The sequence below is a fragment of the Rhagoletis pomonella genome, unplaced genomic scaffold, assembly GCF_013731165.1.
Source record: "Rhagoletis pomonella isolate Grant_MI unplaced genomic scaffold, Rhpom_1.0 Rhpom_scaffold_00006, whole genome shotgun sequence".
Taxonomy (NCBI): Eukaryota; Metazoa; Arthropoda; class Insecta; order Diptera; family Tephritidae; genus Rhagoletis; species Rhagoletis pomonella.
Window position 1 is genome coordinate 52,450,933 of NW_023458560.1, and position 19,891 is coordinate 52,470,823.

A 19,891-nucleotide genomic window follows, 5' to 3' on the forward strand; every position below is an offset into this window, starting at 1 on the left:
TTTTTTTTTTTTTAATTTTTAAAAAAATTAAAACTGCTTACATTTTCAGGATTTTGCGGGACACAAGTAATTTTTTGTGGCTTTAAGCATTTATTTTATTTGTCTTAATTTTGCCGATATTTTTTCGGAGTTTTACAAAAATTTTAAATTTTTTGGACCTCTCCGCAACTCAGAAAAAATCACCAATTTTCGAGATGTTTTAGTACTTTTTCGAAAGTTCCGAGAATTTGCGCTATTTTCGGAGTTTGTTTTAAATCTTTCAGAATTGTTCGGGACATATGTAATTTTTTGTTTAATTTACGAGCTTATTTCATTTGTCTGAAATTTTTTCGGAGTTTGACAACGTCTTTGAATTTTCTGGACTTCTCCGCAACTCCAAAAAAGCGGCGATTTTTCGAGATGTTTTGGTTGTTTTTCGAAAGTGCCGGGAATTTCCAGTATTCTCGGAGTTTTCTAAATTTTTAGGAAGTTATTTTGCATTTTTTGGAAAAATCAGATTTTTTCTTCTAGGACTTCTCGATACCTTTCCAAATTTCGGGTCGGGGTTTCCAGTTTTCCTATGGAAATTTTTAACTCTTTTTACGAATTAACGCTACTTCAGGTCTTCCTGCAGCGGAGCTCTTTCAGGATGTTTCGGAAAAATTATTTCTGATTTTTTCGGATATTCAGTGTTTGTTTTTCGGAATTTATATTTCGGAGATTTTTCTTCTGAAACTCTTAACACATTCACGCAGCTTTGGAAACTTTATGAACTGTACAGAATTTTTCGAAAACACCATTTTTTTGTATTTTGGTAACTTTTCGGGACTCGTAATGATATTTTGGTAATTCGTTGATACTGTTCGGTGATTTTAGAGATATGTCTTAGGCACTTTACGAAATTTTAAAAACTTTTTGACCTGATGAAGAAGTTGGGGATATTTGGGGAAACAAGAGTTCCTTGCAGGAGTTCTAGCTCTGAAGAACTTAAGAAAATATAACTTTGTTAGCATAACGTTTGATGAATCTGACAAGGCGACCATTTATGAATGATTTTAAAACTGTCAGGAGAACATGCTGCCTAGATTTAGCAGTCTAGCAAATACGCCTCTTTTTTAAAGAGTAAGGCTAGAGGTATTATGTCTCTGATAATAATATAATAGAGGCCCTATTAGACTTGTGCGCATGTCTCCTGTTAATGGCCGGTGACTCAATTTCGGTGATATTCTCCAAGTTTTTCCATGAAGTTTTTGACAAGCTTGAACGGGCTTTGTGGCCTTATTGCTAACCCTTGTAATAGAAGATTTTTTTGTTTGGTATGCGTGGAGCCTTCTATATCCATTAGTAGTAGCTTGGGTTTGAGTTAGGTTTCCCATATGTGGTAGTCAATTAGTTGTTCTAAGGGTTTGATAAGAAAAGAACTGGAGCTTATTAGTCTAATCACCTTTAGGCGTTTTAGCTATGAATGCGACTTAAATAAACTTCTTTCCATGGTGATTGTACGTGAGCGAAATGTTTTGTATGTCGCTCTCAACATCCCGATTAGGGTTAATCAAACACTATGCTATTGCTGACATGTAACATTACCACATTTTCCTTTTCCGTGGTAAAGAATACGAAAATTTTTGAGTAGTTTTATTACGACAAAATATTTTTCTTGTAGTCTTAAAAATTGTATTTTATAATCAAGTCCAAGCGCTTTTTTTCCAACTAATTAATTGATTGCTTGCATTTAGACTTGACATCTGCTATGGCATGCTATTAATTACCTTACAATAAACAGAACTTATTAATTAAATGTTGTTTTTTTTTCTCTTCTCTTCCTCTTCTTTTCTCTTCCAATTGACTATGCGTTTGATGATTTTCAATAACTCACCATGGTGGCGAACGAACATTCACGATACCCGTTAATCATCTCCCACAACCGCGCACAATCTCACTCAACCTATATTACGCTCCCTCTACTGACACTGCTCCATCAATGTTGGTGACGCTGCAGAAAAATTTCAGCGCATGAATTTGAACGTGGCGGTCTACTGAAGCCAATTGTCAACACCATTGACGGTACACCGACATTCTTAAGTATAGGCACACAAAATGATTGCTCGTCAAATAACAACAGCAATATTGGTGGCAGTAATGGCAATAATGTCGGCGGCGCAGGCGGTGGTAACTGTAACAACAGCAATGGCACAACGGGCACAATGGGTGCTCATCACTATCATCACCATCATCATCATCATGGACAGACGGCGCACGGCAGTATGGGCTACTATCGGCCACAGCGTTTGTCACGCAACGAATTGAAGGCTTTGGATGAGAAGGAGCTAATTTTTGAACTGGTAAGGTATTGTCTCAACTATGAATGGGGCAATCATGCAAAAGTATTGAATAACTATGTGGGTAATGTGGGTGGGAATGAAAGGGCAGGGGAATGAGGGGAAAAAGTGGTGTAAAAATAAATTAATTAATTTGCGGGTGATGGCGATTGGTTTTAGTTTTTTGTGTGTTTTTTTTGGGGTATCTAACGTTTTTACGAGTGGAAGGGTCTGTAGCCGTAGTGGGTTTACCACTGAAACACATTTAGTAACGGTTCAAGTAGTTTGGACATTTAATGGATTTTTAGTTATTTATAGCCAGTGTCAGTAGATAATGGCATGTAGTAAATGAGTATAGTTTTATTAGAAGTTTAGTGGTTACTTATACATACGCCCGTTTCACAAGGAATTAGTTAAATTAGTTTTGATACAATAAATAATTTTTTCTTTGCCGTCCCAAGTAGTAGTAGGGTGGGCAAAACTAACTAAATATATTTTTAAAGTGAATTTTTTTTTTAATTCAATTCTGTGCTCCTTTCCATTTTTGCACCTTTTTTACTTGTACGCTCCAACGCTCGTGCAAACTTTTTAATTAATAAACAAAGCAGCAGCAATTTCCCCATTTCTCTACAGCAAGCAACAATAACTTCGTATTGAATCAATTTGCTTACACTATTTACTACATACATATGTATTTCTTCTTAACAATTTCTCTTTTCATATACATGTACTTGCAACATTTTTGTTTCCTCTGGCTGTTGGCTGTTGGCTATTGGATGTCGCTATTGTTATGTACCGCTACAATGGCCTTTTGTTGCAATCACCATATCGTCGCAACTACAATGAAATACCACCAATCAATCGTCTACACAACAAACTTGTTGCCACGCGCTTGTCGCACGTGCCTCATCGTTGATGAACATGTCGTTTGCGAAATGTTGCAAATTAGGTAAAGGATATCTGCAATGAACTGGAAGTGCGTACATTGTGTCACAAAATCCTGCAGAACGTGTCAATATTATTGAATGCCGATCGTGGCTCATTGTTTTTGGTGCAAGGACGTTGCAGTACCGGCATTGATGGACCCAAGAAGTGAGTATGCCTTTTTGAATGTAAATTTATCTAATTGTTTTTTTTTTTGCTTGATGCATTGTTTATTTGGATTAAGAGAAAATGAAGAATGAATAGGGTGATGATGATGATTGTAAAGGAATATAAGGGCCATGATAGTCAGTTGCATACTAAAGCAAATATACATATTTTTGTGTGTATGAATAAATTCGTGTGAACTAATCAGACAGAATTCGCGTAATTCACTTTAGTTTCATAAATTACCCCAGTAGTTGGTTTTAACTAAATTCGTTATAAAATTAAGAAAACAAGTAATTTTTAAGCAAAAAAATCCGACTTCATTTCCATATAAAAATTTAAGATAACCGTTAATTACTCCCACTCACTACATCCAAAACTCTTAGTTAATACTGTTTTGAAAGAAATATAAAGTACGCAGATTTTTTCAAATAATTAAATTTTATGTCAGCATTTTACGGAAGCTAAAAATGCGTTCTTCGAATATTTTTTTGCGCACAGCATCAAAAACGAAGAACATTGAAGAAAGTACGCGCCTTTAAGGCTCGAGTTATAAGATTCTAAATTGAATTTCCTGCAGAATGTCAATATTTTGCCTACTTTCTAAACAATATTAACAAACACTCAAATTCGTAAAAATAAAGGCCTTAAATGCTTTATAAAACAGCTAAAAAAAATAAAAAATAAAATATATGTTGTAAATTGCGATACCTGTTCAGATTTATTCGCCACTAAAATTATTGTTGGTATAAATTGGTACATACAGATGGGTTTTAGTACATTTATATTTTGTGTGTTTTTTTTCTTTTTTATATATTTTTCTTTAAAATTTCTTGTTATAAAGGACTGACTTTTTTGGTCTTTTAAATTTATTAAAAAAAATATGTAATTGACTTCAGTGACATTGTCTTAATTTTTTTTGGGATTTTTTTTTTATTTATAAAAAAAATTCCTTGTTTTCAGTGACATTGTAACTTTGAACAAAAAAAAAAAAAATAAAATTAGAAGTTGTTTAAAAGCATAATTTCAAAGCAGAGCATAAATTATAATACTTGCGCGTGAAAATTTGAGAAACAATTTTTATTTCTCGCAATACATAATTCAATTTTACAAAATATATCTACTTTTTTCATGACTTGCTTAAATTTATTTTTAGTCAAAAACTTATAAAGTGAATAGAGGCTAAAACTAAATATTGAATTTCATAATTTTGAACATTTTTGGCGGCTAATACGATGATTCAAGATGGTAAATAGCGAAGCTTGCATTCTACTCCAGTAAAGCTGTCTTTTTTTATTTAAGGGTTTAAAAAAAATATAACCATAAAAAATATTAATTTGTTTTTGTTTTTTAATATTTACCTAAAACATATCTTGAAAATCATATCCGATTTTAGGCATGTAACAACATTCCACAAAAAAGTCCTCAAATGCTGGCAAAGCGTTAAATCTATTTTATTTTTCATGAATGAGTCCGTAAAAGTTTTGGATGTTTGATCAAGATATTATTTCTTAATACATTTTTTTTTAATGTTCGGCTTTTTGATGAATTTACCAAACATTTTTCATATCTTAATTTGAATATTTTAATTTTTGCTATTTAGATTGGTGACAAATCTATTAAAAACATTTATGAATCATAGTATTTCCTCAGAAATTGTAATTTTTAATTGAAAGTAATATGAAAACTGGCAGAAGAGAAAAAATTATTTTCACTTAAATTTGCAGAATAAACCGACAGACAGTTTTTCAAATTGGCTTCTTTAAAAAAGTAGTTTTGAAATCTTAAAGCTAATGTTGAGTAAAAAGTGGTGAATCTTTTCCCTCAGGTTTTTTATTTTTCAAATAGTAGTCATAATTATGGTTTTCGTTTATATTATTTATGTATTTATTTTTTTTTAATTATCTAACTGAAAGTATATTACTTAAAATATGATCCGGAAAAATTCTCCGGAAATTTTTCTCAGTGTAGCAAATTTGCTAATTTGCTAGCTAATAGTGCTAATAGAGTGCACTGAGCGCTTTCCTTCTTTTGCCTTCGTAGGAAAGTGGTATGTCAAGTGTAACCCATGGAGTGAAAAGGGAGGCTAACTACAGACTCTCCCTTTCCATACTGCTTACTTTTTGAGGCAGTTAAGTGCAGATTGTAGTATTTCAGTGACCGCCGATATGAACTTCTCATACCAGCAGAATTATGTGCGTAAGTCAACAGCCTTCCGATTAACCTTAATAGCGTTTGATGTAGTGCCAAGGACAAACTTGTTTAGTTCGCTATCCAAAAAATAATCAATGGATCTAACCACAAAGAAACCATAAATGATAATAAAAAAATAATTTAAGGGCAATCACTAAGAGCATAAGCCGTTTATTATAGTTTTAAAGCCCATGATATTTCAACAATACAACTGGTTATTACACTTTATTGAATACGTTTTTTGTATTAAACATACCAAAAAAATCATCTGCATATGAATTAAAATTAGTGTGCGCTTCTTTGAATTTACCTCAATTAGTTAAGCGTAATATTTTAGCCAGCAATAAAAAGCTCAGCTACTCACTAATTTAACTGATAACTTAATCCTTTGCATATTTCATTTGCATTTCAAATTAATTTGTTCGATATTGTAATTTATGTCGAAGCATTTTTTTATTACAGCCAAAGTTTTTTATGCTTTTTTTTTAATGCATTGTGTGCGCATTAATTTTTGCATATTAAAACACACATTTACATTTAAAATAATATTTGTTTATACTTATCGTTTAGTGCTGTGGGCTGCTCTGCTGCTTTTCGTGCTTGCAGCAGAAAGTTCAAGGATAAATAAATATGTAATTACACCGGCTGTAAAAACCAAATATTTTCGCTAATAAATAAAAGACAAATATTATTAAATGTTTTGCCATTTTAGTAGCCATTAAACAATATTTATACATGCACATTAAAGTGGTCCAATTTTTGTACGGGGAAAAAAATTTTCATCCTAGAAAACGGGGCATCCCCTTAGTTTTTTCCTTTTAATATTTCTACTGCAACCATTACAGGGTGCTGAATGACCTTGAAATGCAATACTGGCTCGCTGTGAAACTGGCAAAAATATTGATGATTTTTATAAAAAGGCGCTATTGCCATAATAACTGAAACTGGTGATTTTTTTATATAATTTAAATTTGAAATGTTCTTAGGTTCTATGAACATCATGAGCATCCTCTAAATTTATACTGAGAAACGTAAGGTTTGGTACCAGCACCTATTTGGGCAAAAGAAAAAATGTTTGGAAGGTGCCCCAAACCCTTCTTGGAAACATTTTCTTTCGACCACCCCAAAGGTTAGGATGTCCAGAATTTTTTAACATTCCAGGAGGACATATTCTCCACATTGAAAACACAAACAAATTTTTATATTTATTTTGACACCTAAATAACAAATACATTAACAATTCAAAGTTTCTCTAAACACAAGACAAACAAGTTAATAGCACAATGCGTTGCATAATTATAAGACCGCCACATATTAACAAGTTTTGACTATTTATTTTTAAATTATTTCATTGTAATTGTATTACTTCCAAAAGAAATGGCTTTTGTTCTTTCAAAAGTTCTTTCTTTCAGTCTTTCATCAAAGTTCGATAATAATTTTCTCTAAGAGAATTTAATGCCCTGCAAGAATATGCCTAGAAAACAGGTTAATCCCTTCTTTATAACTTTATTTAACGGTTCAAAAGTTATAACATTTTTAGTGAAAACAAATTTTTTTACATTTTATTTACATAAAAAAATTTCAAATTCCCACCGAAACCTTTTAAAATTGAAATAAAAATTTTTCCAAATGGGAGAATTTCCTTCTCAGTAAATAGGTTAAAAAAGATGTTGACGAAAAAGAAATTTTGGCGAATGTTAGATTTATGGGATAGCAATAAAAAACAACTTTAAAAAATTTGGAGTTCTGACTTTTTGGGTTTTATATTGGTTGGTTTGGTTTTTATAGTACATACATATGTATGCCCTATGATTTAAATAACTGATTCCTAATTTAAATAATAACAGGCTTGCCTTTGTGGCTTAGTGTAGTGAATCTGTCTATCGGATCCGGCAAAATCCAACCACTGTAACATATAGCTCCCAAAAAAACTGACTGTTCAGATGGGAAATTTTTTTCTTATAACTCTCCATTTATGCAGCTAGGAGCATGAAGTTTCGCACTTTTTTCACTTATTGTCAATAGAAATCTTACAGTGAAAATCACAAAGATCGGATCATTATAACCTATAGGCTATAGCCTCCATGCAACTGATTGTTCAAATATGGGGTTTTATCTTAAAAGCCTTTCTTTTGAACGGCTTAAACCTAGCAATTTCCTGAGCTGTTTTCTAAATAATCATACGAAGTCCACTGAAAAAATCGTCAAGATCCTATAGCACTAATTGTTCAGATAACAGTTTATACGATATAACTCTTTTATGTAGGCAGCTAAAACCATTAAATTGTGCGACCCGTTTACATATCGATGATAAAAAATATTTAAAATCATTTATATCAACGCTTTATATTATTGTTCAGATATGAAATTTACTTTATTTACCACTTAAAACTTGCACATGGAATTTTTTAAAACTTAATTAAAATTTTTTTGAAATATAAGACTATTAATTTTTCGAAAATCTGACCTTTGACCTTATAACACCTGAAAAAAAGTTATATACCGTTCAAATAAGAGCAAAAGGCGAACCACGTCTATATTTTTACTTTTTTAGTTGTTTACATAATTAAAAACAAATTTTTTACCCAAGGTCCAATTTCGACCTTCGAAGGCCAATGTCTCAATTTTGGAGACTAACTTTGAAAAACGGAGAAATTACTTTTTTAATTATGATCTATTAAAAAAAGTTGGTTTGCTCCCATACCCAGCCAATTACTGTACAGTGTTATTAATTGGAAAGTATAGTCAATTCAATCAATCAATTCAGAAATTTATGTCGATCAATTTTCGCCACTTTGGAGGACCTTTTGGCTTGTAGTGCGCTGTGGAACTTTATGCTCAATAATATTTTGTACCAACGTTCCCTGATTAAAAATGATTTATAGATTTTTAATTTGCTTGTTTTGTTATTAACTCGACTTTGTTTATTGCCTAATAACTTGTAATTTTACATGCAATATAGTTAGTGATAACTACATATATGTATAGTATATACATACATATATACTTACATACAATAAGCACATAAATACATTCACAAGCATATCCACTTCCGTTTTTCTGATGTCTTTTGGCAATACATAGAACAAATTACGTCTTACATTGGGGTGAAGTGTTGTGAATAGTGACTTTTATGGCGACCCTATGTTGCACATGCTACCAGGCAGTTTCGCCACAAGAAACAACAAAACGAACTTAACTATGATGAATTGCAAATAAATTAGGGATAATGTGTTGATTTTCATAAGAGATTGCTGAAATTTTTGTAACAGATATGAAAAACGATAGCCATGGCAACTTGAGTGAACGATAGGAAAAATTTTGGCAGAAACGTTGCTTCTCATTCATACATATTTAACATAAACATTTTTAACAGATTGTAATTTTTTGTTCTTTTATTTATCGTTTAACTCAGATGTCTCGTTTCCAAATTGTTCGACGTTTGTCCACGCAGCACCGTGGAAGAGATGGAACAGCAGGAAGAAGTGCGCGTTGCTTGGGGCACTGGCATTGCAGGACATGTGGCTGAGAGCGGTGAACCAGTGAATATACCAGATGCGTATCAGGTGAGTAATACCACAAAAAAAAAAAAAAGCAAAAGAGTAAAATAGCTAATAATGAGAAAAGACAACTTCAAGAAGGTATAGATAAAGTAGATATAATTCGCTGGCTTATAAAAGAGGTTAACTGAAATTTTTAATTACATATTTTGTTTACGATATTGATACTAGTGATACCATAACAAAATCCATAGCGATAACTATAACATACTGATTAAGTAAGGATGGTCCTACTGATAACGACAGCGATAGCGATAACGATACTAAATGATTTTCATAACGATAATGCCATAGAAATATCGATAAAAAATCGATAACGATAGTGGTAGTTATGAAGATAATTATAACTACAGCGATAACAATAACAAACCGATAACGATAATGACAATCATAGCGATAATGATAACGAAAACGATAAATATAAAAAACGATAATATAAAGATAAAGTTAACGATAATAGTAACGATGACGACAGCGATAACGATGACAAATCGATAACAATAATACCAATCATAATGACGGCGACGACGATAACGTCAATGCTAACGATGACGATTACCATTACGATTTCAATTACGATTACAATTACTATTAGTATAACGATTCCGATTTCGATTACTACAACTATTTATTAAGTTTACGATTTTGGTTACACTTTCGATTACGATAACCTTTACTATTATGATTAGGATTATTGGCATTACGATTACGACTAAAATTACGATTACAGTACTGATTATGATTACGATTACCATTACGATTACGATTACCCATACGATTACGATTACGGTTACGATTGCAATTAGGATTACTATTACGATTATGATTAAGTTGACGATTACAAATAACCATTACTTTTATGATTATCTATACGATGACGATTGCGATTAGAATTACGATCACTTTTGCGATTAAGAGTACGATTGCGAATACGATTGCAATCACGATTACGATTACGATTAAAACTACGATGACAAGGACGATAACGGTTACAATTTCGATTACGATCACTATTACGATAACGAATACAAATCCGATTGTAGTTGCGATAGTGATTGCGATTACGATTTGAATTACGATTACGATTGTAATAAAATGAAAGTTGACAAAAACGACTACAATTATTTCATTTCAGAAAATTATATAAAATCCAAATGATTAATTTAATTCTCTGCACCATTTAGATTTGTTTTCTGTGTCCTTAAAATGTTTGACGTAAATTCTTAAGAAGTTATAATGAAATTTCCTCAGACAGTCTCAATTCATCTGAGAGAAAATTTGATTAACTCTAATCTTTTTCAAGACTAAAACTGTTCAAATACTTAATTTATTTTTTGTTGAACTTATTTCTGGAACTCCATTGATTGAAATAAATGCAAGAAGAGAGCTTAGCAGTACAGGGAGGCATTAATACATGTTGTTCCTTGCTATTAATCCGTTTTTCAAACATGACAGTCGGAATTGACGACAAAAAGTTGAATTTCTTTCTTTGTATTACTTTCCTTTATGATTTCTTTACACCGGAACTAAGTCAAAATATTCTCTTTCTCTGTGTGGCCACACTTTTGTTTATGTATCATTAATCATATTTCTACGGGCATCATTTTTGATTTTAAAACATCTCTCCGATCATAAACTATTTTTCATATTTCGATTTTTTGCTTTTCACTTAACTTTTTGCTTTGGCAAGCGTGCGTTGAGTAGAAAAAAAGAGGAAATAAAAATTTGTGAAACAATTTTGTAAAGATTTATGTACTTACACATGTATGTATGTATATGTATGAAAGTATTTTCCACTGCGCCACATTTTTAACTATTTGCAACTGCAAAGAAATTCTTTCAACTGGTTTGCCATTTTCACAGCATCCTACATCCTTATATTCCACTGACAGACGTAAGAGAAAGATTAATGATAATTTTGCTTTTATGTTTTGTGTTTGCTTGTGTATTTTCGTGCGTCCACTTCTTTTCACCGGAACTCTACTGTTAAATCTTGTGAAAAGCATTGGGAAACGCATAAGTACAAAGAAAAAACTCCAAAATGTTGGCATGTGCTTAGTGGATTTAACGAGTTGATGTGTAAGTTCTTTATGCAATTAATCTTCTTAACAAAGGAGGAAAAATTTCGTGACCACAAAAGAACTTCGCTAAAGTAATATTGAGTTAAATGTTTTGGAGTTAGAAATGAAAATGCAAGTAGTGAACGAATTGGGTATTTATTAAAGCCGTGAGCAGTATTTTGAAATAAGTTCTTAAAAGAAAATTTAGCAATATTTTCAGGACCTGGCTCGAAGATCTTGCAAGCCATTTGTAATGCCTGGGAGAAGATTTTCGCTGACCTGTACCTGTATGTCTTTGCATCATCCTGACTTTCTGGAGAATCCTAGTAGAACCGCTAACGCAGCCTTTTCGAAGCTGTTTGAGCTTCATGAAGACGTAGATAGATTCTGTCTCTCTGACGTTTGGTTTGGGATCCGCGCGAATGGCTCCTGTTGCATGAAGTATGGACATGGCTACCCGAAAACCTCGAGCAAGACTTTTTGAACCGATCTATCTTTTCGCTAAGCTTGCTGAGTATCGTTTAAATTTGCGGAAGTATGGCTGCGGGAAATGTGTGGACTCGAAAGTCTATCAGTAAACTTAAAGACAAACGAGGAAAATCTTTTCCAGTGTTGTGGCCCGTATTGTCTATTTTAGGGATAAAGTCTGCTCTTTACTCGCTCAATGGCTCTGATATGAAGTATAGCTAAAAAGTATATTACAGCTGTACATTTTCTAAAGGCAGGGAGTAATGAGTCTTGTGGTCATCGTCCTTTGTATCCTGTATGGTATGATTCCGTACGTATCCAGAGATTTATACCTAGGTTGGGAATGATCTGATATTTAGACTTTGCTTCTTTATGTTCTCTGACGGGTTGAATGACTAAAATGCGTATAGGTGACTATTATTACTATTATTGTGTCTGAGATTCTTCCCAGCTCCTTGGTAGTTTTGCTTTGTACCCTTTATATGTGTCGCAGAAAGTCTCGGGACCATGCAAACGCATTTGGGCTCCACGTTTTGCGCGAAAATGTCCAGGCCCCCTACACAGCGTCCATCTATTATGGGCTCCTAGGCTATTCAGAAGGGTTTTACAACTCTCTACAAGCCTCGGTGACGTTATAAAGGAGTCTAAGGCCTTTAGTGCTATCTGACTCTGACATAATATTTATTTTGGTGCTATTTGTCCATCTACGAAGACATTCGCGAACATATACTTCGATTTCGAAGACTACCGCCTTTAATATGGTTGGGTATGAGCCCAATGGCTGACTTTTCTGGTCCAAGTACGCCTGCCCCAGTACTTACGTCATGTATCTTCGATCACTCGGAATACCACACTTGGGACCCTTTGTCTGCCATAGATATTATCGCTTCAAAGCAGTCCCTTTTAGGAGTTATCACTTTGTAGGCCTTGCCAAAGGATAATTTCGGTAGTACCTTATCTGGGAACTTGATAGTGGGATCATGTAGTAATGGCTTGAGAACCTACAATTGAATCCGAAGATCCATACTTTTTTGATCAAGCGGTATAGATTGCCCAAGGTGGCAACTTCGGTGTCATAATAAACTAATTCACTTCTTTATGCCACCTTTTTGCACACCCGTTGTTTTTTTACCTGATTTATTAGACATTTGATATCGCCAGTTATTTATGTAAAGTACTCTTGAGCGGTGCTTGTACGAGCTCTCTACTCTCAAGAAGATTTCACAAATATAAATTGTATTTTGCTTGTGTTTGGAAAATATGGACAAAAATGTTTAGGTCTGGTCAAGACTGGTTGAATGCAGTCTAAGGTGGTATACAAACATATAACAGCAATTTCAATTATAATTTATCTTGATAACGGGGACTCATATTGAGTGTTTCAGTGTTTCACAATACAAATCGCTTTTGAAGAATATCGGTAAACAAAGGGCATTTAGCCCAGCTGACTGATTTTTCTTCTTGAAACATTGTTGTTGTTGTTGTAACAGCATACAGATTCCCCAAAGAGTTTTTGGGGAGTGTTGCTGTAGTGACAGTCCTTGGCCATCTGGGTCGTTCCGGTTACGTAGACCCGACTGTCGTGGGAACGATTCTTGAAACATTCGATAGGTTCGGTTAAACATGGGCGGCATAGAACCACACGTAGACTAGTAGCTCTTAAGCGTTGCCAGTTGGAGTTCGATTTTATTCATTGGGACTACCCAAAATTATCCCTAAGTAGTTCTAAAATGGTTCTAAAAAAGTCATGTCTTTGTCCTGAAATGATAACGAACAAGTTGTGAAGCGGTCCCAGATTGGTCCCTTATTAGTCGAAAAGTCTCCTGCCCTAGTCCAAAAATAGTCCTAAAATGAGCTAGAAATGATCCTAAATTAGTCTCGAAATGTTCATTAGAAATTCCATACTATTCGCGAAATGTTCCCGAACTAGTCCCAAAAATGCCTTAATGTCCCGTGTGCTAGTCTAAAATGGACCTGAAATTTTCGTGGCCTCACTCAAAAAGGTCCAAACCAGGGCTGAACCAGTACCGAAATGGTCCTGAGCTAGTCTCAGATGGCCAGAGCTGAAATAGTCGCGAACTAGTCACGAAATAGTCCTGAATAGGTCCCAAAACGGTCCCGAACTACTCTCGAAATAGTCTTGAACAGTTCCCGAAAAGGTCGAAAAACTCGTGAACTTGACCCGAAATGATCTCTAACAAGCCTTGAAACGGTACCGAAGTGGTCTCTTATTGTTCCAGAAGTGATCTCTAATCAATTTGACTAAATAGAAATAGTTCCGAAATGTCCTAAACTAGTCGTGAACTTGTCCCAAAATGGTCCTAAAGTGGACATAAACTAGTCCAAAATTGTAAAATTGAACACACAAGCAGCAATCACAGATTTTCTGCTGGGTTACACATGCCGCTGATACAGATTTTCTGCTGGGTTAAAAAAATGTTACCCATACTGAGAGCCACGATGTATACACATTAAAATGCCAACGTTACAAACATTAAAATTAATGTAAACGTCAGTGAGTAATATTAAAACAAATAACAACAGCTACTTGATAGACTATTTCACCGATAAGAACGGAGACCCGTTGCTCATCGCTGCCAATGCGTCGCCGTCGACTTTTTACTTAAACCACATTTTCGCCTTAATACTAATGTAAATAATAAAATATAAGCAAGTGTATGTATCCATTTGCGCTGCGCTGTTGTTTTAGTGATTTAATTCGTACTTATTTTTAATCAGCGCATCAATATTGTTGATAGTACAATCGCCCAACGCCCCATTATTTTGATGATGTTGGTGATGATGATGATAAATAATTTTCACTATGGCGGTTGCGAGCGAGTCATCGGAGTTTATTTATGAATGTGCGTATGCCTGCTGTTTTTTGCGTATTATTTTCATTTAAAAAGGCTTTCGAGCTTATCAGATTTCCTACTTTGCCATACATGAGTCAATGCATTTTTTTCCCCAGAATACAAGCATTTGCGGTGCTCTTTGCCTGGTAATTGCTTACTTATTAATTTAAATGCTTACACATGCATGCACTTAAGTTGTTTCCAGGGAAGGGGATGAGTTCATAATAAAAATTGATTATGCAATTGATAAGCTGATAAAAATCCTCAATGAGTTGCCATTTGTTAAGCAATTTTACATGGCAATCCTGGCCAAGATAGTTGCAGCTCTTTTGTATGACAATTGAAAGGCGGCAGTAGGCAAGACAGTTTGGAAGATTATGTTTATTCTGGCACGAAAGTCTTACACAAAAAAAAAAGCTCCCATGCCAACTCTCATGGTGAAAAGCTCTTTTGACAAAAAGCACTTGGTCATTTCTAATAAGAGATGCATATCATTTCACAATGGCCGAGTGAGCAAAGCCCTGGCGCACCATTCGAGAGATCCGGGATTCGATTTCTCGGACATCGCTTTTTTGATGTTTTTTTTAGGTATTTTTTGCTTTTTTTAAATAATTTTTTTTTTTTTAATTTTTTAATTATATTAAAAAGAAAAATAAATATGTTTCTAATTTAATTTAATTTTTAGTAACTAATTTCGTGATTTTTTTTCCTTTTTTAATTTGTTTATTTGTATGTCATTTAATTGTTAAGGTAGTGTCCCACGATTGGGCATTCGCCAATTTTTTGATTTTGTACCAGTAGTTCAAATAACAAAATTTACAAATCTCTACAAATGTACCAATCGTGTGACACTGCCTTTAGAAACTTGTTTAATTTTTTTCTTTTTGAATCATTTTATTTTTTATTTTAAGAGTTTATTGTTTAAAAAAATATATATATTTTTTAAATTTCATTTAGTTTCTAGGATCTTATTTTGTTTTATTTTATTTTTTTTAATTTAATTTTCTTCTATTTTTTAGAATTTATTATTCAAAAATTTGTTATTTTTAATAGCACTTAGCTTTTGCAAACTTATTGTATTGTTTATTTAACATATTTGCTATATTTTTTATTTCATCTTGAGATTTTAATGATTTAAAACTATTTTTTTTTTTAATTAATTTAACTTATAAAAACCTATTTTATTTAAAAGTAAACCAAAATTTTCTATATCTTAAACATTTTTTTTTGTACCTTGACTTCATTTTCGGATTATCTTGAAATTCTTAGATTTTATTATTTAAAAAGATTTTTTTTTTAATTTCATTAAGTTTTTAGGAACTTATTTTATCTATTTTATTGTTTTAATATTTTTATTTTTATTTTTTAGTTTTATCTAAAGATTTGGTATATTTTTTTTAAAAAGAAAAATATTTTTTTTTTAAATTTAATTTAATTTAATTTTTAGAAACGTTAAAGTTAAAGCAAAACTTGCTATATCTCCAAAACTTGTTTATACCTTGTCTTTTTTTCGGATTCAGCGGAAAATTTTACTTTAGAAGTGATGGGCAAACACCAAAGGTCGGAAAGTTTTTTTTTTTTAATTTCTGTAAACTTGTGTAATTATTAGAATCTTACCTTAAAGTAGATAAATAACGAGTACTACTAAATATTTTATTTGCTCAAATTCAATTAAGTACTTATGTCCTTTTTATTTAACTGTTATAAAGCTTAAAGTAATTGCTCTAAATTAATTTTCCATTTTTTTCCTTATACATATTCTCTTTGCAGGATGAGCGCTTCAATGGTGAAATCGACAGCATAACTGGCTATCGGACAAAAGCGTTACTTTGCATGCCCATTAAGGATTCATCGGGCGATGTCATCGGTGTGGCGCAGGTCATTAATAAATTAAATGGTGAATGCTTCACAGAGGCCGACGAGAAGGTAAGAAAAGCAGCACAGCACACTGATAAGCAATCAAAATTAAAAGCAACTAACAAGTGCCAGCAAATTTTAAACACTGTTATGACCGCAATTTATTCACAATTGTTCAATTAAATTGAAATTTATACGTTTGTAGATGTAAAGTAACTTTCGAATTGCGAATTGTGTGTGTGGAGGACACTTAAATTTTTTATGACAACCAGAGGCGCTCACTTACTGTACATACACACTTTTATGGCTCTGCATCTTTTATTTGCCACAATAGATGCGACACGCGCAAACAAAAACACTCGGACAAACAAGCGCCTCTTACTTACTTTCCATGCAACAAACATATGTATTCATACTTGTAGCAACGCTTTGGAGGGCGGTTATATGGATATTGAAAAGTTTTCACTTCTCGGAGTATTAAGCATTTTCCGGTTGATTCCTTTCATTGGTTTTGCACTTACTTGGACAATTCGCGTCTAACGAAAAACTTTGTTGAATCAATTTTTTATCGTTTTAGTTTTCTTTTGCATTTTTATCTTTTTGCATTTTTATTGGCATTGAACAATCTCGGTTGACAACTTTCCTTTAACAACTTTGTCGCACCAAAATTTTTTTTTCGGCCGTTTAAAATTTGCTACCATTGTCTGTCTGGCACGTGGTTACTTTTGGATGGTGTAGGCAGAGTGTGGGTACAGAAAGGGGAATATGCAGCTGTAAAAATTAACATAATTTCTTGCGGCCGGTGGATATAGGTTTGGCCGTCAAGAATTTAAAAATTGTAATTTTCTTAACTTTAAGTAGACTCGATTCTGGTTTTATAAATAAATAAAAAAAAAAAAATTTATTTAGGTCTTCGCTTCCTATCTGCAATTCTGTGGCATTGGCCTGCGTAACGCTCAGCTTTACGAGAAATCTCAGCTGGAAATTAAGCGTAATCAAGTGTTACTCGATTTGGCGCGTATGATCTTCGAGGAACAGAGCACAATTGAGCACATGGTATTCCGTATACTCACACACATGCAGAGCCTCATACAATGTCAGCGCGTACAGATTTTGCTGCTGCACGAGGCGTCGAAGGGCAGCTTCTCGCGCGTATTCGATTTTGAAGCGAACGATCTCAGTCACGAGGAGAATACGTCACGGACGAGTCCGCATGAGTCACGATTCCCCATAAATGTGGGCATCACCGGCTATGTGGCGACAACTGGTGAGGTGAGTAAGAAGAATTTTATTTGCAAAAATGTTTTTTTTTTCGCGGAGGCGGCAATATTCAAATGCATTTTCTAATTCTAAGAAAAATTAAATGGAAGAACAAATAAATAAAATAAAATAAATACCTGCACATTTTGCATCAAGCATGCAAGTAGTGACCCCCGGATGCATTGTAGCCTCGGTTTTGGTATTTCAGGCTTCTGCTTTGCTCGATTATAGATCTTCTTATAACTCAAATGCTTTTTAGCCCGTGCGTTGGAACCAGTTAACCTTACAATAGCTCTCTTCGCCTGAGTCTGGATATAAATTTACTCCTCCTCATTAGCTTTAGAAAACCTCCAAAGATTCCATTGCCTCCGGTTATGCATACGAATACTAGATTTGGAGTCGTCAGGGAGACCAAATAACGGACCTCGATAGTCACCTTCGGCTGTAGGTCAGAGATTGTTGCTACTTTTTGTATGGACACTTTACTTTTTCACAGAATTGGGATCTGATTTACTGAACTTTATCACTTCTAATAGTACTGCTCCAACTCAGGTGTTTCTAATTATTTTTACCCGTTCAGTATTAGGCTTAAATTTTCTTATTGTACTCTTTGGTACTTCTGTGTTGGTTTAATGAGAACAATTTCTGTGTGTTTCTTAATTTATGCTATTTAAATCAAATTTTTCTTGACCTTCTGCTCTTAACTTTGGTTAGGTTAGGTTAGGTTGGGAGAGCATTTATGGAATGTTCTATAGTATTTTCACTCATAGACAAAATTACCCTCTACAACTGAGTGCCAGGAGGAGACGCGTACTCCTAACAGAGGAGGTTCCTATTTAGAGAAAATTTAAGTACTTTCATGTCACTATCCTACTACACCAGTTGCTATCCCTAATGAAATTGAGGATATCCAACAGTTCCGCAGTCACTATCTCGCCCAGACTGTTGAAAAAGCTTGACCCCACTGCGTGAGGCGCTTCGACTGTAGGTCCGGATCATAATAATCTTGCGATCTCACAGTCTTCCCGTTGGTTCCACAAGTCATTAGTAGCGGCCATAGTGTATTCATCAATCTTCTTAACGGGATAAATGAACGGTGGTAGTACGGAGTTATTCGCCTCGTTAATTGCCACCTCAGAGCCGTATCTAGCCATCTCATCAGCCGATTCACTCCCTTAAATATTGCTATGTCCGCGGACCCAGCATAGAGTGAGGTTGATGTGGCTAAGTGATGACAACGTGGCTCGAATTTCCATACAATTCCCGATTTTACTATTTTAGATTCTACTGCTTTCAAACACTAACGACAAAGATCATCCAGATTATCATCTGGAACCATACTACCAAGTAAAAGACTAGCCGCTATCTCTGCAGCACTGATCTCTACTTGGAAGACTCTACAATCGTTCGGCAGACGAAAGGACTGTTTGATCTGAAGATACTCCGAGTAGAGACCGTCTCCGGTTCCTTAATCCATCTTTGAGCCATAAGTGTAGATGCATATAACCTCCTCTAATGTAGCCAGTGCTGACTTCTTTGTCAGCTATAAAGGGGTTTAATTTCATTGAGTATTGCTGCATGCCCGATATTGGTTGGCTTCCACGCATTGGCTTCTCTGGGCCTGACATATGCTGCTAGAGTCGGAATCATTAGAGGAATGATATATTCTAAAAACCTATTCTTCAGAAAATTTTACTAGGAGGCTTCTCAGGCAAAAACTTCATGCCACCAACGTAGAAGTCTCTAAAAATGAAAACCGTAATGTTTTTATATTTCGGCCTAAGCAGTTTTCAGAAAAGTGGAAAAAATGGTTAAAAAAGGAACTTTTGCGTCTCTTGCCACATGCCTCCAATTTGGTGCTCACCTACTCTTTCCGTCATCACCTTGCCTATTAGGATTTGCCTCATAAACTCCAACCGTGTAAAGCCCATTCAAAGTCCCTTCAAGGCACTTGTTATGATGTCAGTTATTGAAAGCGCTTTAAATGTCCAGAGAATTTGTAAGCGAACAGTCCTGGAAGCACTTTTTGAAAGTTGCAAAGCCCTGAGATATTTCTGATTTATTTATAAGCCTTTGGCGATAAAAACAATGTTAAATTTTATACAGACCCTGAAAATAATGGAAAGGCAATCTTAAGAAGCCTGGAGCGCAGCAGCTTGTTCTGCATGCATGATCTGCAGCTTCTTTATCGGTTTTAAAGCATGGTTTCGCCCGAAAAATCGTCTTCCTCCTACCACTTCCTATATTCACCC

At 34.1% G+C, this 19,891-nt stretch overlaps 1 protein-coding gene across 4 annotated transcripts in view; it reads left to right on the forward strand.

Annotated features, from left to right (window-relative positions):
* The window catches only part of LOC118740930 (dual 3',5'-cyclic-AMP and -GMP phosphodiesterase 11-like), a 307,854-nt gene that overhangs the window by 274,893 nt on the left and 13,070 nt on the right, over positions 1 to 19,891 (forward strand). For all 4 annotated transcript variants that reach the window (XM_036472690.1, XM_036472689.1, XM_036472687.1 and 1 more), the window contains 5 exons: positions 1,979 to 2,321; positions 3,247 to 3,389; positions 8,995 to 9,145; positions 16,293 to 16,448; positions 17,289 to 17,651. In XM_036472690.1, coding sequence (XP_036328583.1) covers positions 1,979 to 2,321; positions 3,247 to 3,389; positions 8,995 to 9,145; positions 16,293 to 16,448; positions 17,289 to 17,651 — 1,156 coding nt within the window. The remainder of the gene's footprint in view (positions 1 to 1,978; positions 2,322 to 3,246; positions 3,390 to 8,994; positions 9,146 to 16,292; positions 16,449 to 17,288; positions 17,652 to 19,891) is intronic.